The following is a 25,176-nucleotide window of genomic DNA, read 5'->3' as shown; positions in this document are numbered from 1 at the left end:
AGTAGGGAAACCATTTGATCAATATCTTCATTGTTGTTGTGATTGTTGTCAGTATCTGATTCAGTATCAGGATTTGAGTCATCATCAGAGTTTGATAATTCAGTATATGACTTAGCAATCATGGCTTTCCCTTTAGAGTAGCTTTTCTTTATATCTTTCTCTTTTGGCCTCTCTTCAACTTTGATTGCAACTGGTCTAGCTTTTGATCCTTTCCTCTTGCTCCTTTGCTCCATCTCTAGTTCATGAGTTTTCAAAACTCCATAGATCTCATCTAGAGGTGTTTTATCAAGTACATAATTATCCCTTATTGATTTGACCTTGTAGTCCCACTTTTCAGGGAGAGCAAGTACGAACTTCAGGTTTGAGTCTTCCAAATTATATTCTTTGTCGTTGAGGGATAAGTCATTCAGCAACTTCTGAAATCTGACATAGATCTCAGTTAAGGACTCATTGTCCCTTGAGTCAAAGTGCTCATATTCTTGAGTAAGTACTGTCCTCCTATTTTTCTTGATAGCAGTTGTACCTTGACACTTTACTTCTAAAGCATCTTATATCTCTTTTGCAGTTTTACATTCAATAAATCTATTGGACATAACACTATCAAGACTGCTGTGCAAAATATATGGAACCTTAGCATCCTTCATGATAGATGATATATCTTCAGAATAGTAGTCCATCCTGTCTTTGTCTATCATCTTCTCCGGTTCTCCTGCAACAGAGACCGACACCTTCATTGGTTTATGAGAACCATCATATATCCTGTTCAGATATTCAGGATCTGTGGCTTCCAAATACATGGCCATCGTGACTTTCCAGATTGGATATTCATGTATCTTCAGGATGGGAACCTTGATTGCTTCATACCTACTCATGTTGCTGCTTATCTGTGATGTGGCTGGGGTTGTGGCTTCGGATCCAGATTTTGTGTTTCTTCTTCTCCTCTGTCTGAAAAGGTTGATTAATCGTCAGATCTTAAACTGTTTGTATATCAACAACAAGCTCTAATACCAATTATTATGTCCTTAACCAACAATAGAGGAGGGTGAATACAGTTAGTATAATCAACTCAAAAAAGCTTCAACAGAATCAGCAGTTTTTATATAATCTGATAAAAACTTATTACACAAGTACTCTCTCAAAAGGATGAACAATTATCCTTGAGAGCTGCTAGGTTATGCGAAAGATATAGCAATATCGCAATGCTTATAGCATGAACCTAAACTATACTTTATATAGAGCACATCTACCAACGTATAAGGAATCCTATTCTATTAACAACAAGGAAACCTATATTATTGCTTCTGAGATAAAGTCCTCCACCGCCTTGAAGTTCCTGTTTCCTTTTCCTCTTCGAAGATCAACTGATATGACAAATATTGATTTCATTATCCGTTGACATCATCATCCGTCGAATATCAACATTCATCGAATATCAATATCCGTTGATGTCATCATCATCCGTTAATGCTCTTCATCATCATCCATTGATGTTTATAATCATCATCTATTGATACTTCTGATAGTTTATGTTTGATATCATCAATTGCTCCTTACACTGCTTCTAGATAATAACCTAGCATCCAGTTTGGCCTTATCCCTCGTAACAATGTCATTATCATCCAGTTTGACTTCTGGTTATCCTTGTACCAATTATAATATTTTCATTTGGTTTCGATCCAAGCTTCCCTACAATTTACTTTCTGACTGATTGAGTTCATCTTTCTTTGCAATCACCCAATCAATTCGGATCTGTCAGGGCTTCTGTAACTTTCTTAGTTTCCTCTTCAGATTGGAAACTAAATAAATACTCATTCATGCTCAGTAGCCCTGGTAATCATTACTCCACCATCTGGATCACTTAAGAACTAGACTTTAGGAATGGTCTTGACATCAAACCCTTTACCTCAGTAGATATGTTCTGGTTGTGTTCTCTTGATTTTCAATGTGGTATTGTGTCTGTCTAGTTGATCATTTTTTTTCTTCCCCTAAGTTGTTGCTGGGATTTCCTGAAAATCCTTACCCATGCTGACTGGATTCATTGAAGTAATGAGTTGTGTATTACTCTGCCATTCTACTGCTTGGAGATGAATCATCAATACCATTAATTTCTCCCGTAATAGTTTGGAGCATGGAGTTGTTCAAATATGCATTTTAACTTTCAATCATCTTCTGTTGATCAACCACAAATGCCTTGTAGGCTGTAGACTCCACTGAGTAGCCATAGAAAATATCATTACGGGTGTCTTAGCTGAAACTGCCAAGATCTTTAAATAAATGAAAACATTTATTTTATTTGCCTTTGTAGAATATTTTTTTTAAACACTTTTAGGTTATTCAATTTTTGCTTCTTTTGGCTATTAACTCATTAGTGGTCTTCATGTATACATCCTGATCAAGGCCTGATCTTACTTGTAGCAAACTGTATTGACTACTTCAGTCCTTTGGTATTTAGAAAGTCTTAAATTGCTTGACATTGTCCTTGTTGCTTTAATCAAGTTTCAATTCTTTTTTTGTACCACTCCATTCTGACACGGAGTTCCCAGTGCTGAATATTATCTTGAAATATTCTTGTTGTTACAGATATTAACTAGTACTGCTTTTTGAATTTAGTCCCATTATCTAACCACAAGATCATTTCTGTTACAGTTTCTTCCAGCTTGATCTTCTTTGATATAACCAATCAGCATCTGTGACGTCTTGTCTTTAGAATGCACAAACAACAACTTTATGTTAAGAGTAATCATAAATCATCACTAAGATATATCTATACTCTGATGAAGACATGACATTAACTGGTCCGTAGAAATTCATTCATATCATCTGAAGCGACTCAGTAATGTTAACCATATATATACTTCTATGTGATGCTGTCTTTGACTTCTTTTTTTGACATGCCTCGCATATTTCATCCTTCTGAATTTCAGATGAGGTAGTCCTCTCACTAATCTCTTTCACAAAAGAGTTCCTTGAGTTAATGTTCAAGGGTGAAAGCTTCTAATGTCATAGCTAAACTTTTTTTAGATGAATCTTTAAAGCAGAAACCATTGACTTCACCTTTTTTCTGAGATTCCAGTTTAGCTACGAGCATATCATTTCCTTACTCTAACAAGAGTAAGCTTCTCAACCTTCTTGCTTGAGATGAAACACTACTCCTTTATCGAATTGACATTTTATCCTTTGATGCAGAACCGTCTGACAAGAAGTTTTGTGCCTTGATTCTTCAGCAAGAAAGATGCTTCCAATTATTATAAGTGACACCAATGATTAGTTGTTATCAATGATACCAATTGTTGAATCTATGATGACATTTCTTTTTCTGCATAGCTTTGTTCCATAATGAAAACCTTTGTTGTCATCTCCAAAGATTATTGGCGGAATAGCTTTTGTCAATCATATCTGATTGTGAGGCTCTTTCTTTGATCATATGCCTTGAGTATGAATTACCAAGAATACATATGAATCAATTAACCTATTATGTTCTGCACTCATAAATGGATTAATAGTTCTTGGTACCCAATTTAATTGATTGGGTCCAGATGGATTAGAGATTTTAGTCTTAAAAGTGATAACAATAGCTTCAACCTTAACATGCTAATTCTTATCTTTGACTTACCATTTTCTCCATTTTAATAACCTTGACAAACTCTCTAGGCTTGGAGAAAAATAATTCCAACCTTATATAAGGAGGACTAGCAGTCTTTGCCCTATCGTAATTCTTAAACATGTTTTTTCTACAATTAATGCAAATACTAAGAGATGTATTCATGGCATTAAAATAATTAAGCATTGTAACAAGAATACATGACAATCATTCAAAAATATTACACATAAGAATTAAGCAAGACATGCATGATATGGAATAAAAAAGAATTAACAAATAAATCACTAACTCTATCTAATCCAATCCTGTTGTTATATGATATCTACTGCCTTTATCCAACTTATAAACATATATACCTTAAAAAATAATTCAGATAAAAAAAGCAAATCATATTGTAATAGGGAAACAAAATATGAGCTTTAAACAAAGGTCTTATATGCTTGGAAAATATATATCTTACTTAAGCAATAAATCATGTTCAAAAAATATTCAAATAATTATTTAAGATCATCTAAAGTATCATGCACAAGTTAAATATCATTCCTGGTTACCAGAAAAATATTTTAGAGAACTAGTTCAACACTATCTATGTGTGATGTTATCATGCCTGTGTGATTGTTAAATATTTGAACACTGAGATCTTAACATGCATTGAATATTTAGAGCAAAATATTGCAGTGGTTCAAGAAATTGAAACCTGAGATATGTGAGTTAGATGATTTTCAGAGATTGCTATGAAAGCAAGATATTCATGATCTTCTTTCTCGTCATCCGATCCATCCGAACTCTTTCCCTATGCACTATAATTTTTGGTTGGCTACTTCCTTAAGAAAACATTCCACCTTTATCTCAACTCGTCAACTAGTTCCCTACTGATCCTTGTTTGCCAAGCTTCTTGTTATGTTATAGCACACCCCTGATAGTTACTTGACACATTTATTTTCATAAATATAGCTATTAACTCTTGCTTACGACCCCGTCTTAGTCTTGTAACCACATCTTGAACTAAATCTTTAAAAATCTCTGCTTCAGAATAGATAGGCTTGATCCTTGGATATAGCTTATGTACTCCGTGTGCATCTGATGTGACTAAACTTCCATGACATGTAAAATACTGCCCTGTCGTCTAGTCCCTCAAGTATTCTTAAAGTGTACAATTCACTTTCATCTACCTGAGCTTCCTTTTATTCAACAATCAGTAACTCTTTTATTCTGTTATGAGGTTCCAGCTTTAATGCGTGCAACTGAGATGTTTGCATGTATACACTATTCTCTCTAACCTCCTCAATTTTTTTTTTTAATGATCTATTTGATTTCCGGATAAATGTAGCATTGGTACAAACTACTGTGTGACTCTATAATCTGGAATCATTAGAGTTGTCTTAAAATCGTCCATAAAAATTATATTCGTAGAAATTTCAATCATTTCATGTATCTGAAAATCCAGTGGTATCTTATGGAGTAAGCCTTTGAGGAAATTCCACAATTTTCTTCCGTACGCCTTAAAATCAGCTTCATTGGAATAAGAAAATCATTATCTTCAATTCTGTATTCGGGAATTTTTCATGGAATAGAACATGATCTTTGTTTTCTTCGAAAGATTAAAATCATCTTTAACACTCGGAGGAATCTTGAGTCTACCAATCTTTTGAAAACATTTGTCTTGGATAAGTTCAAATTGTTTAAAATTCAAAAATATTAAGAGTTGATAATTTTTGAAAATTAAAAAATCAAAAAATATGACAACTTGACTTTTTGGGCTGACACACCGGATCTGATCTGTATATCGATCAACAAGCTCTGATACCAATTTTTAGGTCCCGAAGTATCATAGAAGGGGGGTTGAATACGATACTCACTAAATTAAAAAATTCTTTTCGAATGAATAACAGCTTGCTGATTGTCTTAATGACTTGATATCAACTTGCTGATTGGCTTAAAAATAGCTTGTTGTTTATCCTGCTAACAACTTCCTGTTTGTGACTGATGAAACAAGAACAGCTTATTGTTTGACATTGTGTAACTCATTCTTTTGAATCTTTTGCGGATATATAATTTAGTGTTTGGTTAGTGGTTCCGTATTCTTGAGAGTGGATAGTGTTTAGGACAATAAAGTAACGAACACAAGATATCCGTGGAAGTATATATTCATATATAAATCCCCGGGGGTGTTGCTACATTCCAGTAAATAAATTAAACGGCTAAAATCCAAGAATAACAATGTTCTTGCTTTTACAAAGATTTACAAATCAAATCCTATACAAGATCTACAATTATATGTCCAATGATTTAATTACGGGATAATGATTATAATGCCCTAAATAATATACAAGATTTGAACCGAGCATTATAACGTTTCTCCGGTGAGAAGTTTAATGGTTAAACAGTGTTCTTGAGCTTCTCTGTATCTCTTTATTTCTTGTTTTATCAACTCTCATTGGAGAAGAAGATAAACAGAACAACTCAAGTGATTAATTTCCTTCTGCTTCAAAGTGTAGACTTTAGATCAAATAAAAATACGTGGTTAATTGTTTACCACATAAATCAATTGATAATTCAATAAAGCTGTGGCTGAGAGTTACTTGCGTCCAGGAGAGTCTTTCTTCATTTACTTGCGTATCCTAGGAGTCAAGGAATTATCTTTACTTGGTTTATATGCTTAGTTGCGCATAAAGTGGTGTAGGAGTGTAGTTTTCCTTAGTAAATTTACTAAATGGCGATTACAAGGAACATTTTCCATGTTACTTGTGACTAGACTACTCTCATTTCCCTTGCATCTCTAAGTGGCAACCAAGGACACACTAGGAGGGTTAGTTGCGAGCTTTTTATCTCTTGGACGGGCTAATTGGCGACTACAACACCAAGAAGGAAGTGATTGCCTTTGGAAAATACAAAGTTGCGACTCCTAGCTCCCCTTGGGATTGTTAGGTGCGACCCTAGCTCCCTTGGGAGTCTTAGTTGCGACCATAAGGAGCTTAGAAGGTCTTTTTCCTTGATTTTTAAAGGAAACTTTGTATAACAGCTTGTTGTTTGCCTTAGTTGCGCCTACTAGCATGTTGTAGAGTGGTTTTACCCTTAGTTTTTCTGCCAATTTGCGACTAGAAGCACTAGGGAGCCTCCCACTTGCGACAACAAGGTATAGAGGGTATCTTGCTTTAGTTTTTAAGGGATACTTGTATAAAAGCTTATTTTTTGCATGTCACAACTTGCTGTTTACTGATAACAACTTGTTGTTTGCATCATTCTAACATCTTTTTCATATTTCTGATTGGTCTTCCATCTTCTCACCCAACCAATTCAATAATTCGAACTTAACAATTACCCTATAGTAATAGTCAAATTCCTTTCACGGACCGTTGATGTCTAATGTAATTGGTCTGATTCACAGATGACTAACTTCAATTTAGGTCTTCGTGTTATAGCTTTGATTACATTGTTAAGCTTGCAACAACTTTATCGCTTTAAACACTGACTGTTAATAAACACTGTACTTTCACTAGAATCTTTTCAGGTACTCAGACAATGTCTTCATTGCTACTAAAATCTTGAATACTTCATTCACTGTTCTTCACTGACGCTTGAACATATAAATGAACTCATTTCAGTGAGTATAACTTTAAGACTGCACTTGTCTTCTTTAACCTTTGTCTTTACCATTTCTTCAATTCTTCATAATCCTATACTTCAAATACTGTCTATCTTCAATCAATGTTAATACACTGAAATCTTCTGGTGACACTTTTACACTGAATCTTCAACACTTCTCAAACCCTGAAAGTCTTTAACCTTTATTCTTCACTGAGGCATGAACATATTAATGAACTACTTTCACTGACCTGTAAACAGACTTCAAGCATTATTATAATCTTTTGATTCTTTGTATTTTCCGTGTCTTCATTTCTTCCTAATTTCTTGTGTATTCGTAGTATTATTTACCTGTCATGTTTTAGTATTGAGTTATTATATTTATTGTTCATACAGTTTCGCAATCTCACCAACAAAGTTAAGGTTAAAAACTTTTGGAGAAAAATATTAGTATGCTTCTCGTTTGTAGATGGCACCATTTGGGTCACTAAGTTAACTTATATCTCCATCTCCTCCACCTTTACAACTTATTTCCAAACCTGGTATTGCTACTCCATATTCTGATTGGGCTTAGAATATGGATATTATGGCAGATGACATACAGTTTCTTCGTAACCTGGTTTTCTTTCTGTTTTCGAAGGAAATGCGTGATGGTATGCATATCTTGGCTTAGAAAATGGATAGTACGGTATACCCTTGGGTCTGATGTCATATTAGTTTATGCTAAACCTTTTTAAAATTCTAAACTTCGTTGTAGACTAAGTTGGTCTGCTATTATTTTTGTTGTTAAGTATGGTGTGTATGAACTGGTATACTTAAGCACCCGGTGATTATAGGTAAGTGACTTGTTAAGTCTTGTTAATTGATGCTCCTATAGTTATTAATAGTTTGTACACATAATTCACTTGATATTGTTTGCACGCGTTATGGTATATAAATATACAGGAATTATGCTACTAACTTACAGGGATGCAAGTTTTCAGGGGGGTATTTTTAACTCTACTAAAACGTTTGAGTAATCCACAAAAATATCACATAGATGAACGGTTGGTTAGTATTCAATCTACTGTGTAAACAATACAGCTTACTATCAAAGAGAAGTAGATTGAATTCAATCTACTCTTTAAATAATGGAGTAAGAAAAATCATATTGATATAAAATTAAGAAAAGATGTATATACTAATAAAAATGAAGAAAGGAGAGGAGAGACTCCTAAAATTGAGGAGAAAATAGTGGCTCCTAAAAATTTGAGGATAACTTAGGAGCTTGTTGGAATTAATTTTCAATATATACTCTCTAAATTTTGACTTAGGAGGTGATTAGGAGCCTTTTGGAATTGCTCTAATATACTATAAATTAATAGTTAGAGAATCCTTAAAAAGATGAGACAAGTACTTAATAAATAAGAAGTGAGAGAAGACTTTAACTTTTTAAGAAAGCACTGAGAGGCTATTGGATTACAGATTTTGTTCAAAACCCGTATAATCAAAGTTAAGAGGTCATATAAGAGCACCCACAATGGTAACAACCCCAAAGGTTGTTTACAACTTCCACCTCACCTAAAAAAATAATATTTAATCTTCTCTTTCCTCCAACTCATTTTAAATAACTTTTCCTTTAAATCTACTCCAATGCCAAACAACTTCTGCAAAGTTGTCAGCATGTACCCTACTATTGTTTGATACATGTATCATGTTTATAATGTTAAACTATCGTGACAAATATTTTATAATTTATTTATTGATATAAAATTTAAATTACATAAAATTTAAATTACAACCCAAATTTAAAATTACTAAATAAAATAAAATAATTATTTTAAAATAAAATAAAAAACTAGTTAAAATGATTTCCAAATTTAGACCATAGATGTTCAATCCAATATGCCTGAAGATTGCGGTGAATATTTCTATCAGGAACAATAGAGCCGTTATAGTTGAACAATCTACTTACTCCATTATTTATACAGTAGATTGCATTCAATTTACTTTCTCGTTGATAACATTTATACAGTAGATTGATTTCAATCTACTTTATCGGTGATATTGTTTACATAGTAGACTGAATTCAATCTACCGTCTCGTCTTCATTTGCTGCTATTGTATACAAAAAGAGAGAAATATTACTTTTGTGGATCATGATTTGATTAAAATAATATAAAATCATTCCAAATATTCGTTATTCAAGTTGAACAACTTTGCCCAATAACTTTGCAAGCAACATAGCATTCCAATGCTAAACAACATAGCCTAGTCAGCAAACAACTCTCTAAACAACACCCATTGTGGGTGCTCTAAGTAATCTGTTGCACTTGCTCTAAAGAGACTTTTAAGAGTCTCTTAGAGCATCCCCAAAAGTCTCATAACTTACTCTACAAAATAATATTAAAAATGTGACTCTTAACAAAATATTATATAGGTTAATGTGTCAAACTCCAACAATACTTTTTATATTAGCTCTTTATTCATATTTTATTAATAAATCAATTCCACTATAATCAAAGGTTGTGTAATAATTGGCAGGTATTCAAATTTTATTAATAAAATATAAGTTAACAGCTACTAGTTGTTATTAAAAGAAAGGAGTGAGAAGAGACTTTTAAAGTTTTAAAGAGTCTCTAAGAATCTCTTGAAGTTTCATTTTGAGCCATACTCCTTATTTTTAGATTTAAGAGCATATTTAAAAAGTGTATTGGAGATACTCTTAGTGTTCTAATTTTAGCATGACTCTTTATATTTCAAGTTAGGAGCCCGAGTCTGTTAAACATGCTCTAAGTGAAATAAAGTTGCATTGGAAATGACAATAACAAAAGAATAATTTTGAAATTTGTTAAAAAATGTGCATTAGAGATAGAGATGAACAATTGTTGTGGTAGAGTAATTTTTTTTAAAAGTGACTGTTTGGCAGCTATCCCATCAACCAACAATTATGATACTTGATTTATATTTTCTCTCTCTCCATCATCCAACACCTATGGTACTTGATTTATATTCTCTCTCTCTCTCCATCAGCTAACAACTATGCTACTTGATTTATATTTTCTCTCTCTCATTAAATTATGTACATTGGGAACGAGCTTGACACGTACATTAAAATTTCATAAAAATATAGTTTTATAAATTATTTTAATATTTTTTCTTCTAAACTAAAATTTAGTGTTCAAAGTTTAATAAAAAAATTAAAAATAAATTATAAAAATATATTTTATATTCATCTAAAATATCTATCAAGAATTGAAAAAAAATGTAAATTGTTTAATGAGACGGAGGGAGTATGTGACAAACCGGGTCAAATCTCGAGCATTTTCTGAAAATCGGGTCAAGTTCCGATTCCGAGTCCGAAATAAGCCGAAGCTTACTGTCCCAAATGCAGCCTTATAAACTTAACAGAAGTTCCAAATCTCCTCGATGTGGGACTGGGGTATTACAAACGCCCCCACTTAAACTTCTGACGTCCTCGTCAGGCCCCAACAGACAGCCCATAGGACCAAGATCGTACCTCTCTAGCCAATGTGGGATAATACCGGCTGACTTCGTGTCCCCACCTCCGTACCTCTTGCCATTGTGGGATAATACCACCAGCCTTCGTGTTCCCACCTCCGGCAACTTGACGCATCAAGCTTTCGAGAGTCGGCTCTGATACCATATATGACAACCCGGGTCAAATCCCGAACATTTTTCGAAAATCGGGTCAAATCCCGATTCCGAGTCTGAAATAAGCCGAAGCCTACTGTCCCAAATGCAGCCAACTTGGGTAACGACTAGCCCACCACTGGCCCCCAAAAGATCATGATTTGTTGGTGCACATAATAGTAGTACATTGTCTTATAAATTGAAAAGAAGTCTCAAATCTCCTCGATATGGGTTTGGGGTGTTACAGAGTAGGTCTTCTACTTTTTTTTAATTTATAACATATACAGAAGGATTTATTACGGTAGAGTTTACAGAAAATAAAAGGTAAACAAGTACCTACAACATAATTCTTTTCTAGTCAGTTTCTAGTTAGTTAATTATGTGATAGGTATTATAATATTTTTCTTTATTCTGATTTAACTGTTGTTTATATAAGTATCTGTCTTGATCTATAATAGTAAACAAATAATAAGTTGCAATAAAATCCTAATACTATGACTAATTGGCCAAAGGAGACCAGAGGGTATGTCTCACTTCACAATACTATAATTCGATAGAATATGTTTTTCATAACACATGTTCATTTTGAACTTTTAATATAAAACTAGCATAATAACCCGTGCGAGGCACGAGTCATTTTCTAGAATTTTTTTATACACCACACAATTATAAGGCTCTTGAGTTAAATTTTGAAGAAATGGAGATAAAATTTCTCTCCAACAAGTTTCATGTCCCTCTCTATAACATTAAAAGTTTCAAATGTTTCCTCACTTTTAGGAGTGAATATCCCATCAACTATTATTATATTATAGTTTTCTTACCCGTTATTTTATATTTAATGAATGAATATAAACAGGGTAGTAAGTGTACGTTTAAAACGAAACGATTAAACTTAATCTGTAGAATGTCGTTAGTATGTCTACAAATAAAAAGCTAAAAATTAACATACATGTTGAATACAGAGTTGACCAAAATCTTGAATTTTATTTAAATAAACTATATGTATTGCTCTATATTATTACTGAGTTCCCTACTAACTTACAATTGACATACTCAATTTAAAAAGATAAAAAATGCATAACTGAAGTCAGAATGTCTTGCAATCATAATATACAATAATGTAAAATTTACATTATTGTTAATATTAAAGTTGATTTTAATGAAAAATATTAGTTTTTGAAATTCAACGTATGTATGTATCATGTATGTATGGGAAAATGTTAGTTTTTTATTTACACTACTGTTAAGAAATTAAGATTAAGGTATATGTATGCGTGTGTGTTAGCATGTAAATTGTTGTATGTTATATCCCTTAATAAATTATGATGGTTTCAATTATTTATATGTTAAATATCTGATTTATGTACATGTATAATCATAATTAACATATAGTGAGATAATTGATTACTTAACTAACATGCATTTACAATTATTCAAAAATTAAAATTATGCAATAAATAAATTGCTATTATTTCTATATGATATTCACATTATCACTAACAAACAATCCATATCTATTTTTACGCAACCGGGTATCAATCATGGTTGTAACATAAAAATGAATTATATATTTTTAAGACTTATTATTGATATTCATGGTTTTTTTTCAGGAATTCGAAAGAAAAATTGTAATCATATCATTATTTAAACCATTTTTAAGTTTCTTTCATTAAGACTAATATTTTTCATATACTAATTTGATAACATTTTATAATATTCTCCTAAAATTAAAAAAATTCAGTTCGGTAAAGTTTTATAAATATGAGTTGAATTGGTTAATTCCTTCAAATTATTGAACAATATATGTTTTTTTCCTTAAATAATATAAAATGTATTGAATCAAATGCTACAATATCGTATAGATATAACTTTTATTTGAATAATTCAAAATATTTGTACAATATTATCTTGATCAATTAATATTGTTGATCTAAAAGAATTCATTTTTAAAAGCTAGTTTTTTACAGTGAAAAATGAAAAATAAATCGATTTAGTATATCATTGTAGTTTTAACAAATCTCGTGAGATCTCATTTCAAATATTCTTAAAATTGGGACAAATCCCAAAAATAATAATATGTTACCTGTAAAGTTAGTAATTTTAAAATAAATAATCAATTGACTTGATCTTATAAAGATCTCAAACACATTAATTTATATTAACACAAGATATTAAAAAATTTCACGTTATTGGTAAGATATTCTCGCCGAGCTTGTAATTTAAATTTACTAAACGTAGAATGTGACGATGTTTTTTAGCCGGGTCATGTAGTTAAATTTCGAGTATTTTTTGAACAATGGGCCAAGTTCTAAAATGCATTGACTCATTATAATTCGAGCTTATCTAAATATGTAATACCAATATAATTATTTATATATAAGCGATTCTATTTTCAATATTTTTTTAAAAAATTATATATGTACAATTTAATTACTTTTTATAATAAAAAATATGTTAAAAATATATGAGATATATTTTCAAACTAAAAAATGATTAATAAATAAGATGATAATCCATACATGTACTATGCCTAATTTTATATCTGGAATTCAATTCTTTAAAAATAACTGTACAAATATTCAATTAACTATTTTTTTTTGCGTAATTCAAGTAAGTATCTTTAAAGTTAAATAAAATATTCATTTAGCACACTTACATATTATGTGTATGATGAAAAGCACATGTGAGAATATGGTGTAGTGGTAAGAGGTTGTATAGTTGAATGAAATAACCTGAGTTCGATTCCCACGAACCACATCTTTTATATAAATATTAAAAATATGGGTAATTTAGTCTTTTTAATGAGACTTTTTAATCTCATGAAATTATACCATTGTTGGACTATTATATATAGAAGAGATTTTGATAATTATATGTAAAAGGTCTTAAACGTTTATTATATATAAAAAGATAATAAGTGAACAAAATTGAATTGAAAATGAAAATATCAAAAAGTGAATTTTAAAATTTGGTCATAAATTTGCATAAGACATAGAGATTCAACGTAATCACTTGCATATGTCCAATCAACCAACAACTAAGCTACTTGACTTATACGAATCCTCTGTGTCCTTTTTAATTTATACTCTTTCCGTATCACTGATATTTTATATACTTTTTATTCATGTTTAGTGGATATTGATTATTATAAAATATAATTTTTAAATTTTTTTAATTTTTTTTATAAATTATTTAAAAAGTTATAATTTACGAGAGATTTAAAATGTGTGCCGATCTCCTGTCCCCAAATATAAAAAATCCAGGGGACGGAGATATTTAAGTCATTTCACACGACCTAGACAACAAAAGACCCCGCATTGCGGGTGAAGCATACAGAGTGGGAGCAATCCGCTTCCATTCTTATGAACCCCATTTAATGCAACCTAATTAAAAAATGGGTTTCCAAAAAAATTGGCCAACACCGTCCAATGCAACAAGTCCTTTTTCCTATAAATGGCCAGTTTTGCAATATACTTATAAGTTATTAAATTGAATTTACAACTTATAAGTTGATAAGTTGAAAGTTGACAGTGACGTACTTTTTTTCAACTTATTTTCATTTTTTCGCTTTTTTCTAAAATTTTGATTTTAAAATATAAATTTTTAAATATTTTATAATTTAAGATTCATGAACTAAGATAATTATATTTAATAATTATTTGTTTTAATTCATTTAAGTAAAAAAACTTCTGACTTATAAATAAATTTATCCAAACACTTATAGAACTTATAAGTATTTATCAACTTATCACTTATTTCACACTTAATCATTTTAAGTCATAAATTACCTATTTTAAGATTTCTCAAACGTCCACGCGAATAGACCCTTTATCAATTTGTGTAAAGAGTTGGGCTCCCGGTGGGATTGCTCAGACATATATGTAAAGGAGGGATTTATTATTTTACAGCAAAATAAAATGTAGAAAAGAATCTGGACATAATTGTTTTCTATTCAGTTTCTGGTTAAATAATAAGTCTTGTTTTCATGGTTATTATGTTATGTTTTTCATTATAATTGAGTATTGGAACATATAATTTTTAGTTGGCTATATAGATCCACTCGTGCTGTAATCCTAAACCTGTATAGATCCACTCGTGCTGTAATCCTAAACAGGTTTTTGTTTGATAGACTAATACTTCATCTCAAATCAAGCCAAACAAAAGGACAGAGGGACTAAACATGAGAACTAAACATGACCAAAAGACTAATTAATCTCAACACTTATCATGAACAACAATAACTTCTGCTATCTGCTGCCCCGTCTTAGAAGAGCTCCCCACTTCAAAATTTATTCTGCCAACTCCATAACATTGTTTGCTGAAGGTGCTATAGGATCTTTAAGAACTATGCCCTGGCTAACTTGGTCAGATATAGGATAAGCAGGAAGAGGCATATTACCCAATGACATCTGAAAGTTAAAACAACCAGACCAGTCTTGATTCTGGAACTGCAAATTGACCAAGGCATCCTGCATAATAACATGCATATTATGGTACTGCATATTATCCTGTCCCAAGTCAGTGGAGGCATGTCGAAAAATTTAGACCAAGATTTAGGCCGAACAAAGCTTCCGCTCTTGGAGTTGCCCTTTGAGTGAAACCCAAGTTCGTATCAGCAATCTCAGAACTATAATTTTACATTCAATTTACTATATATTGAAGTAAAATTTATAAAATTTTAATTCAATATCATAACTATAATATTACATACAACTATGACTGCATATAATGCCAACATAACCAGAGGCTATGTCTCATTTTACAGGACTCTGTATTTCCATTTTAATCACAAAAATGTCCTAAGAAACTAAGCTTTCATCCCATACACCCCTGCACCTCTTTCTTCCATCAGTCATCAGTGATCAACTCTTGCAGAGACGTGTAAAATGGGACGGACCGAGTACCTCAAAAAAGAGGTGACCTTTGTGGCGCTTTCTGCTTGCGCTGCCACCGACGACTACTCGCTGCAGTAATTTCTTTCGTCTCTGTAATTTCTTTCTGCGGTGAAAAAACCCGAGGCAAAGTCGGAAAAGAGCTGCGTTTCTTCCGGACAACTTGAGTTCTGGCAGTGCAGGGAAATTCCCTCAAAGAAGCACCAGAACTTTCAGCAGAAGCGGTCTCAGCAGACCGCTCAAGAACCGAGTCAGTAGTCCTCTGACCATCATCTGGACCGACCGGTTCAGGCAAAGTAATGTGCTCCCACTTGTTAATATACTTCAAAACAGCACCCTCAGTTCTCATCAAAAATATAAGCTGTAACAAAAATTAAAACAAACCCATGTCACAAAACAGCATAATAACAAAAGGGCAGGCCTTAAAAATTGAAATTAAAACAGGACATAAATTTGTTTTGTAACCTTGCAAGACAGAGAACAGTAGAGAAATGGCTTCTTGATGCTTCTGTCACAAGTGCTACAGTTATTACCAGAAGCTCTGCATGGCCTTGTTTGAGGCCTTTGTTTCAAAAATACCACCTTTGCAGCATTACTAATGTAGGCCTAAAAAATCAAATTAAAACAACAGAAATTTAGTATTAAAAGTTTGTTTTCATAATGTTAAAGACCCGAAAAACACGAGGGTATTACAATTACAATTACAATTACAATTTACAAATCTGCGGAGTGTTTTGACCACGAATAATCGTAGAAGGGGGAATTGAATACGAAACCGAAATTTTGAAATGAATTTAAAACACTTACTTGAACAAATGCACAATCCATGAGTTTATCAGCATCACAAAGCTTAAGCACATCATGATAGACATATCTTCTTATCTAATGCAAAACATGGAAATTCAAGATTCAAGAAAGACTGAAATAATCGAAAGATTCAAGAAAAAGATGGAGATTATTTAAAAGAGAGACCTGGAGGAGACGGTGAGAAGCATGAGGATTGATACAATGTGGGCAAATTGAATCACAGCAGTCCAAGCAAAAGATGTTCTTCTCATTCTTGCGTGATTCTTCGTGAATTATGCAGGCATTGTAGAATTTTTCAGACAACAAAGATTCAAGCCATTGTGGAATGTGTGGTGCTTTCATCTGCAATTACAATTCAAACAATTTCAGAACAATGTCATATTAAACATGTACTAACCACACGTAAATGTCAAGAAAGGGACCATACCATTTCCATTTTTGTAAATCTTGCTGAGAATTAAGATAGTTTAAAGATGGAGAGAAATGAAGGGAGTAAGTGTGTTTTAAATAGGCACAGAGGGATATTTAACATAACATCATTGGAGAGAGAGATGGAGAGAGAGAGACAGAGAGAGAGAGAGAGAGAGACTGTGTGAGAGAGAGATTTGAGAGAGACTGAGGCAGAGTGAGAGAGACTGGGAGAGATTTGAGAGAGACTGGCAGAGAGAGAGAGAGAGAGGGAAGGGTGCAAGAAAAGAGAACGGCGCCTGCGAACAGATATACTCTACTTCTATACTGTTACCAGAAAAAAAATTACTATAATTTGTGCTTGTCATTTAAAGAGAGGTGGTAGTACATAATGTAATGGTACAAATTGTATAGTTTTGCAATGTAATGCAGCTGTACAATTTAACCATTTTCATAACGAAATCTGCAAACAGTACAACACTAGTGTTACAGTACTATCAATTCTTGAAATTACGTTCAAACTAAAGAAGAAAATATGGGAAATACAAGAAGAAATGTTCAGGTTTTGATTCAACATTTTAGTAAACTTTGAAACTGAGAAACCCGAATCTTTAAAATCAAATCTTTGCTTTTTGTTCATTTAATTTACGCTTGTTTTTTCAATTACTACACAAAGTCCTAGTAACTAGTTTGTTTGTCCAATGGGTAATGAGTTGTTACATGTTTTCTCTCTCTGAGGTGGTAGATGACAAAAAGTAAGATGGTGACTTCTCTCACCCTGGCCTCACTATAAAATGTATGCAGGGTATAGACACATGTCAAGATCATAGAATTTTTGAAAATCTGAATTATGCCGTTAAGGTATTCATTTACGATTTTTTGAGAAATTTTTAAAATTGAGTGATTTATCATGAATTTAAGAAATTAGTCAAATATTTTTGATTGATTCGTAAAAATTGACCAATTTCTTAAATCATGATTAAGAATTAGGAGTATGCGCTCCTCATTTTTGTTATCATCTTTGAGAAATTTACCCTTCCGCTAAATGCTTATGATTACCTACTGTTTCCATTGTTCTAAAAATGTAAAATGGTATTGTTCAGTATAACAATTAATGGGATAATTTGTGATTTATCGGAATATTAATTGAATGTGTTTAATAAAATATAAAAATAATTAATTTTTTATAATAAATATATTATTTTAAGAAACTACTATTGGGTGACGAGGAAGTGTAAAATAATTAACTTTCTCTTGGCTCCCAACTATTCTTAATATGCTTTATTTTTTCAAAAGTGGTTACTAAATTATGATAGAAGAGTCAAATGAAAACAACACTTAAAAATGAAATTATAAACAAATGCAAGTCCTTATATCTATCTAATTTAAAGCCCCTGTCAAAACCACACTGTGCTAAGATACACTTTCTCAGACATAATTTTAATTATTTTTCCTTTATTTTTAATTTATTTTTTTCTGTTACGTAATTTTTTTTTTAAATTCGACTTTAACATATTTCTCTATAACATACAACAATTAATTTCCATGAAAAGTAAAGTGTGTTAGTTGTGTTTTTCTTTGCCACTTGTCATATAAGACAAAAAAATTTATGGAGCTCAAAAACTCAGCTTATTTATTTGATTAAATATATATTTTTTTCTTTTAATCATTTAATTAAGCATTAAGCACCATTAAATATGACCACCTTAAAAACTCTTAATAAAAAATCATAAAAAATATTATAATTACCTAAATATTATAAAATGATGTCCTACAAGTTTTGGTCAACCTTGGTCAATGGTAAATAGGTCAAACGTGGTCCACTATGGGACCAACTACCTCGAAATTTGTGCCCGGACATTAAATTCTCGAAATATTACGAAATTTTTACCATACTTATAAAATACCATTTAAATGATTCATACCAAATTGCAAGTCATTCTATTAAGTGGAAGTATTTTATCTAGATTTAAAACAGTTCTGTCAATGTTTTCTTCTGAGTAAAAATACCATTTGTCTTGAAAATGAATATATGGATCTTTTGACTAAAGTTTTGAATTGAATAAATACTTAAAATATATTTATTAATATATAAAATATATTTGGATGGTAGGATATTTTTGATTATTTTTGAATAATTTTCTCCGAGAAATGCTGATATTACGAAACGAGAGAAAATTACATCAAGTATATATGGAATGGGTTATAAAATGGATGTTAATATTTCAACCATGAATATTAATAAACTTTGAATGAAAAATCTTTTGATGGATGCAAAAATATATTTTAGGGCGAAGAGTAAAATATTTTTGATATAGCACGAGTCCTCTAAAGAATATTTATGATATATTCCTTTTTCGAGTTTTTTGCCTTATTTATGTTGCAACACAGATCTAAAAAATATCATGTTTTGATATTTCTTATTTGCTCATATTGCCTTAGAGATATATTCCATAAAGATATAATTTTGATGTTTCAGAATAATGGAATATCTCTTTTATAAAAATATACTTGAAAATGATTTTGCTAGTCTGACCATTTGACTCTGATTTGGATCAGTTAATGGAGAGGATCTATGTGTATTTAAAATTTATGTTTAATCGTACAAATACCAAAATAAATAAGATATCGAAGATATCCTTTCAAACAACTTATTTTTGGTTGGGGGGTCTTGTTCAAGCCCCTAACGTTCCATATAGAGAAATTCATGAAAAAGATGGGTTGGAAGGCTTACCCCCCCTCCGTAGGCTACATTTATGGATAATTGGGGTGAAACCCTCTTTATCAATTTTGTGTTTATCATTTCCAGATGTAGCTAGTCGGGAGTCATGAGCTCTTGCAGCACCCAAAATAATAGCCATGACTTATTTCTGAGCTCGTGCATGTTTTTTTGTGAAGATCTCTCAATAGACCTATCCAAAACTTCCTCTTTAATTGCTTCAATTTCTCCTTTTTCAAAGTGACCCAAAGCATCAAAGCCATTTTCATGTGTATCATCCAGTAGAGAGTCAGTCCCCATGTTATGTGTAGTAACCAAAGCATTAGAGTCAAAATCATCTAGGTCATCCCCATTTGTCATACAAGCCTTAGATTTCTGAAGAGCCTGGTCATCATCTAAGACAATATTACAGCCCAAGAACTCGCCAACAACATAAGGCGCCATGGAATTGTGCAGATTTTCGATATAATTTTCAGAAGCAAGATTCTCATAATGCAATGCAGTCTCAGTCTCCCTCCCTCTGCTTTGCGGTTCAGTCATGGGCGTTTAAATTCATTTCTGGCACGAGGTGTTGGGCGAACAGCCTCAGGATTTTTGTTGCATCTAGACAGAGAGTGCCCAAAACCTTGACAAATTCTGCAATAATAAGGTAACTATGGATATAAAATCCCAACTTGAACTTTCTTAATCTCTCCTCACAATTCAGAATGCTAACCCAAACAAAGTCAGGGCGAGGGGAAGAGTAAAGCAACTCAACTTGGACCTTAGCATATTTCATAGGCTCAAAGCAAACAATGGTTTCATCAAATTTTAGGGGTTTCCCAATAACAAGATCAATAGAACAAAGGCCTTCTATTGACCAATAAGACTGCGGAACATCCACCAATTTCATCCAACAAGGTACTCGATCAACCAATTTTTTTTGAAACTTTGAGCCCTCCATCCAAGGCGAGAGATGCATAAATTTACCACCAATTTGCACAGAGTTCAACCCAAGCACTACATCTTTCTCAACAATGTAATTGAACCAAAAAGTAAAGTACCCTTTGCAACTGTAGTAAACCTTGGATAGACCCTTATTTTGCCACAACTTAGTCGCCTGTTCTTTGAAAAATTTGAAGGCAAAATTGGCAGCAATGAAGTGCCCAATCAAACTGGACTCCCATTGAGCTTGGGCTCGAATCAAAAACTCACGAGTTGGTTCCACGTTGGTTGAGCCATCATCATTGAAGCTGATTTTTGCAGGAGTGTGTTTTGGGTGTGAATTCGGAATATTCTTAGTAACCAAATCTTTTCAACTAGATTTTGGGGTTAAATTTGGAGGTCCAGTCTCATGATGAGTTGTTACTTTCACAATATCACTCGGAATAGTATCAACAATAGGAACAAGAACAATATTAATAGGCACAACATTTATAGGAACCTCATTACGAATAGGCTCATTAATCACAACATTAGTCAAACTTAAAATCCCATTTTGGACATGAAAGTTAGGTTCTAAGTTTTCAAGGGTAACAACATGACTGTTATTCGAGGTCGTACCTCGTACCAGAGGGTTAGCAATAGTGGCCTGAGCATGTAAAACTGAGGTAGATTCTTGGGAGTGGGTTGAATCTTTGGAACTATCTTGACCAACATCATTCCTATCAGAACCACCTTGTCTAATAAGTTCAAGATCTTCCCGGAGTCTACGGGCTATCTCCGATGAGAGGGGATTGTCACTCATGACCTCTGCAACTTGGATTTGAGCAAATTCATTAGCAGAATACATATCTACAATATTGACCAAAGGTTGTTGAACTAGGGCACCATAATGTTGACCAATAAAACGAGAAAACTCATCAGAGTTCATGGAACTGGAATGTTCATAGTTGTTCGACCCCATTTGAAAAAAGAAAGACTATAGTAGCAAATCTAACGTTGAAATGAAGAGAATGAGTAGGGGATTACTCATGTATGGGGAGTGAGATTACAAGATTAGATGATTGAGAACTAGCGCTCAAAGAGAGATCAGTAGAATGAATATGGAGAAGCATAAATTGGAGTGGAGGAACCAAGAATTACTAAAATAGGAAAGGAATTTTGGGAGGAATAGTTTAAGTTGCTAGGCGGGAGACCGAAATGGTAAAAGAAAAACAATAATGGGAGGGACCAGTAATCACTAGATTTGTTTAAAATATGGGCAACAGATAGAGATTCTAGAGAGAAGGAGGAGCACATCTCTCTTTACTCATAACAATATCTATTTTGAAAATACATATTCATATTACAGAATATACATGTTTTATTTATAAAATATATGCAAGGACTCATCTTAAGTGTTTCTGGAAAAAAATTAATAATTTTTTCTGGTAAGTCAGTTAAACCTCCTCAAAATAATACTTTTGGGGCCGGGAAAAAATATTATTTTATCAAATTATTACTTTATCTATATAAAATTATTTTATTATTTTATCGATAAAGTAATATTTTATTAATTTATCGAATAAAGAAATTAAATAAATGAAATTATCGCCAATTGATATAAGAATGTGATGGATGTTGAGCATCTTTTAAATTATCTAATAAGAATGATGTAATTATGGAATCATCTTCGGATGAAGAATTCATTAATTCGGTAATGAATAATGGGATTGATCTTAAACCATACAATGGCAATATCATTCCAAGTGTGTTATCAAAAGAAACATTTCAAGCAATCAAGACTTTGAAAAATTACTCGTTACAACACGAGGAAAACATACCAAGAGTTATTTATCTTTTACGTAAAGTTAAGGCCGAGGTTAATTTTGTCTTCGGTTGAAAGAAGAAACAAGCTACTAATAGAGCTGGCAATTTTGGCATGTGATACTGTAATATCCCACATCGATAAGACTAAGAGTGTTTGGGGCCTTTATAGATACAAGTCAACAACTAATGTGTACCAAATCGCTAGCTTTTTCGGACTGACTGTGGCGGGTTGTTGGGTCAGGTACATATTCGATTGTGGACTTGGATGTTATAAATGGTATCAGAGCTCCACCCGGTCGGAAGTGCAGAGGCACTGCCCGGATTTTGTATGCGTGTGTTTTTGAGATCGACAAGGACGTCGATCCCATAAGATGGGGTGTTTGTAACATCCCACATCGATAAGACTAAGAGTGTTTGGGGCTTTTATAGATACAAGTTGTTAGATATTGAATGCAACATAGAGGGGTGAATTTCTTTATTGGATTTTTAGCCTTTTTAAACTTGTTAGGATTTTAGGTGAACAACGCAGTTTAGATTTTGCAGAGATATTGTGTTTACAGAAATAAATCAACAAGCATAGTATTTTCAAAACTCACTTAATTTGTATTAACTAAGTTTATCTTGCTACAAATTCTGTGTTCTTAAGAACATAAGAACTCATCTTCTATCTTGAGAGAATACAAGAAAATTTTAATCTGTTTTTGTTACATGTGAACTAAGGACCAGTGCATGCTTTATAGACTAGCAACACGGGTTTACAAGACTTGCATTAAAATGTACTAAACTACTTTCTAAAGTAACCTTTTTCAATTTCCATTTCTAGCTTAGCAAATCTGTGCAGAATCTTGCAGGTCTGTGTCCACTCTTTGTCCAATTAATCTTGACCCTTGATCGTGTATTCTTCTAGTTATACTTTGTAGACTGTTCAATCTAGTGAATAGATCGTTTGTTGACTGATAATCTTGAATCTTGAACTTGTCTACATTCTGTATTTGAGAAGTATGTCGAGATCTCCACTTTGTTCTGTGACATCGCGATAGGTATAATGACTTTTCGAGATCTCTGAGTACTCTATATGTATACTTGACTTGTCGATGTCTCTAGATCCCTACATGTGAAATGACTTGTCGATATATCTGAGATCTCTACATGTAGAAATGACTTGTCGATATCTCTTAGATCTCTATATACACATTTTGACTTGTCGATATCTCTGAGATCTCTATAAGAGAAATTGACTTGTCGATATCTCCAATTTTTCACATCTTCATTTGACTTGGCAATATCTCCGAGTTCTCTACAAGTAGAAATTACTTGTCGATATCTCCAGTTCTCTATATCTTTATTTGACTTGTCGATATCTCTGAGACTTATCTATAAGCCTTTTTGGACTTCTCGATAAGTCATTCTGGACTTCTCGAATGACTTGTCTATATGACTTGATATGTGACTTGTCGATATCTTGACTTATAACATTTTTCATAGAACAGTTTTATTCAACTCCAAACTTCTATACTTTTCTCTGAGGCATGATCATGGCTTGATCTTCTTCCAGAGTTTATTCCTTAGCTTGAATCCATTCACAGAAAAATCCTCCAGTCTAATCTCCTAACCTTTTTACAGACTCAAGAAATATAATACAAAATATAAAATTAATAATCAAACAACTAAATCTTAGGGTTGTCAATGTGACTGTTAGGTCCCAATATGTTTGTAGAAGGGGGGGTTGAATACAAACTATACCGTTTAATCGAATTTAGTGCGGAATAAAAAAGTGAAACAAAATTCAAGTTAAATGAAACTATTATTAAACTTGAAAGGTGTTACACCAACGGTATCGTTTACAAGGGATTAATCTCAAATAGATTATCACAAATCTAGAATAAATTCGACATGAACTTTTTCTATTTTTGCAATAAAAAAGATCAAATGCTAGAAGCAATTTGAGATTAAGTTCTAGGGATTTTGATCCGCTAGATAGTTACACAAGAACAAGAGAATGATTTCTAGTGGTTTGGATTTAACTTTAATAACTAAAAATTGATAATCTTGAAGTGCAGTTGAGAGATAAAATATTTCTTCTCCGGTTGTTGTTCTTGAGTTGGTTGAGTGTTAGTTGTATATTTTTTAATGTCTGCTGCTATTGTCTTTAATAAATCAATCAAAAGAATCCACTTGAACTGGAAAGACAATCGGTATGACAATTGCTTGAACTGGCATGACAATCTGTTGAACTAGCATGGCAATCGGCATGACAATCTGTTGAACTAGCATGACAATCGGCATGACAATCTGTTGAACTAGCATGACAATCGGTATGACAATCACTTTAACTATCATGACAATCAGTATGACAATCTAATTTTCATACCAGTTCAATTGATTGTCATGCTAAATTAATATTGAATATAAATTCAAAATCAATTCTGAAAATTCATAATATTAATTCAGAATTAATTATTCAATTAATTCAATTAATCAATAAATTAATCTTTGCAGATATAATTTATTTTCTTAATTAAATTATATGACTTAATTAATTAATAGAGAATTAATACTACTCTTGAACAACAACCACTCTTCTGAAAATCTTCTGAAAATTACTGAAAATTATGAATCAATTCCACCACTTCAATGTTGACACTCGATGTACTGTCTGGTTCATGAGTGACTAACTTCCGTGATATTTCTTCATGTCTTGACTTTGATAACTTGATTTTCTTCAGATTAAATCCCTGTAAATATGTGATACCCTGACAAGATCTCTGTCACTTGATTAAATCCACAATCTTGATTTATAT

General features: G+C 32.3%; 1 protein-coding gene across 1 annotated transcript; it reads right to left on the bottom strand.

Moving 5' to 3' along the window:
• Positions 1-15,592: 15,592 nt before the first annotated feature.
• On the bottom strand, positions 15,593-17,071 carry LOC141718984 (protein RGF1 INDUCIBLE TRANSCRIPTION FACTOR 1). The gene is made up of 5 exons (XM_074521363.1): positions 16,946-17,071; positions 16,684-16,860; positions 16,519-16,593; positions 16,177-16,317; positions 15,593-16,072 (listed from the first exon to the last, which is right to left on the bottom strand). The coding sequence occupies exons 1-5, from the start codon at positions 16,952-16,954 to the stop codon at positions 15,725-15,727; spliced, it is 750 nt and encodes a 249-aa protein (XP_074377464.1). The 5' UTR covers positions 16,955-17,071; the 3' UTR covers positions 15,593-15,724.
• Between the last annotated feature and the right edge of the window lie 8,105 nt (positions 17,072-25,176).

This window comes from Apium graveolens, chromosome 1 (genome assembly GCF_009905375.1).
Source record: "Apium graveolens cultivar Ventura chromosome 1, ASM990537v1, whole genome shotgun sequence".
Lineage (NCBI taxonomy): Eukaryota > Viridiplantae > Streptophyta > Magnoliopsida > Apiales > Apiaceae > Apium > Apium graveolens.
This window is presented reverse-complemented; position numbering and strand designations above follow the sequence as displayed.

What these genes read in the sequence shown, in the direction of transcription:
- LOC141718984 (XM_074521363.1), bottom strand. An exon ending in CTTCTCACCGTCTCCTCCAG is followed by an intron (nt 16,594 to 16,683) that starts GTCTCTCTTTTA and finishes GTTTTGCATTAG; the next exon opens with ATAAGAAGATATGTCTATCA. An exon ending in ACTGTTCTCTGTCTTGCAAG is followed by an intron (nt 16,073 to 16,176) that starts GTTACAAAACAA and finishes TTTTTGTTACAG; the next exon opens with CTTATATTTTTGATGAGAAC.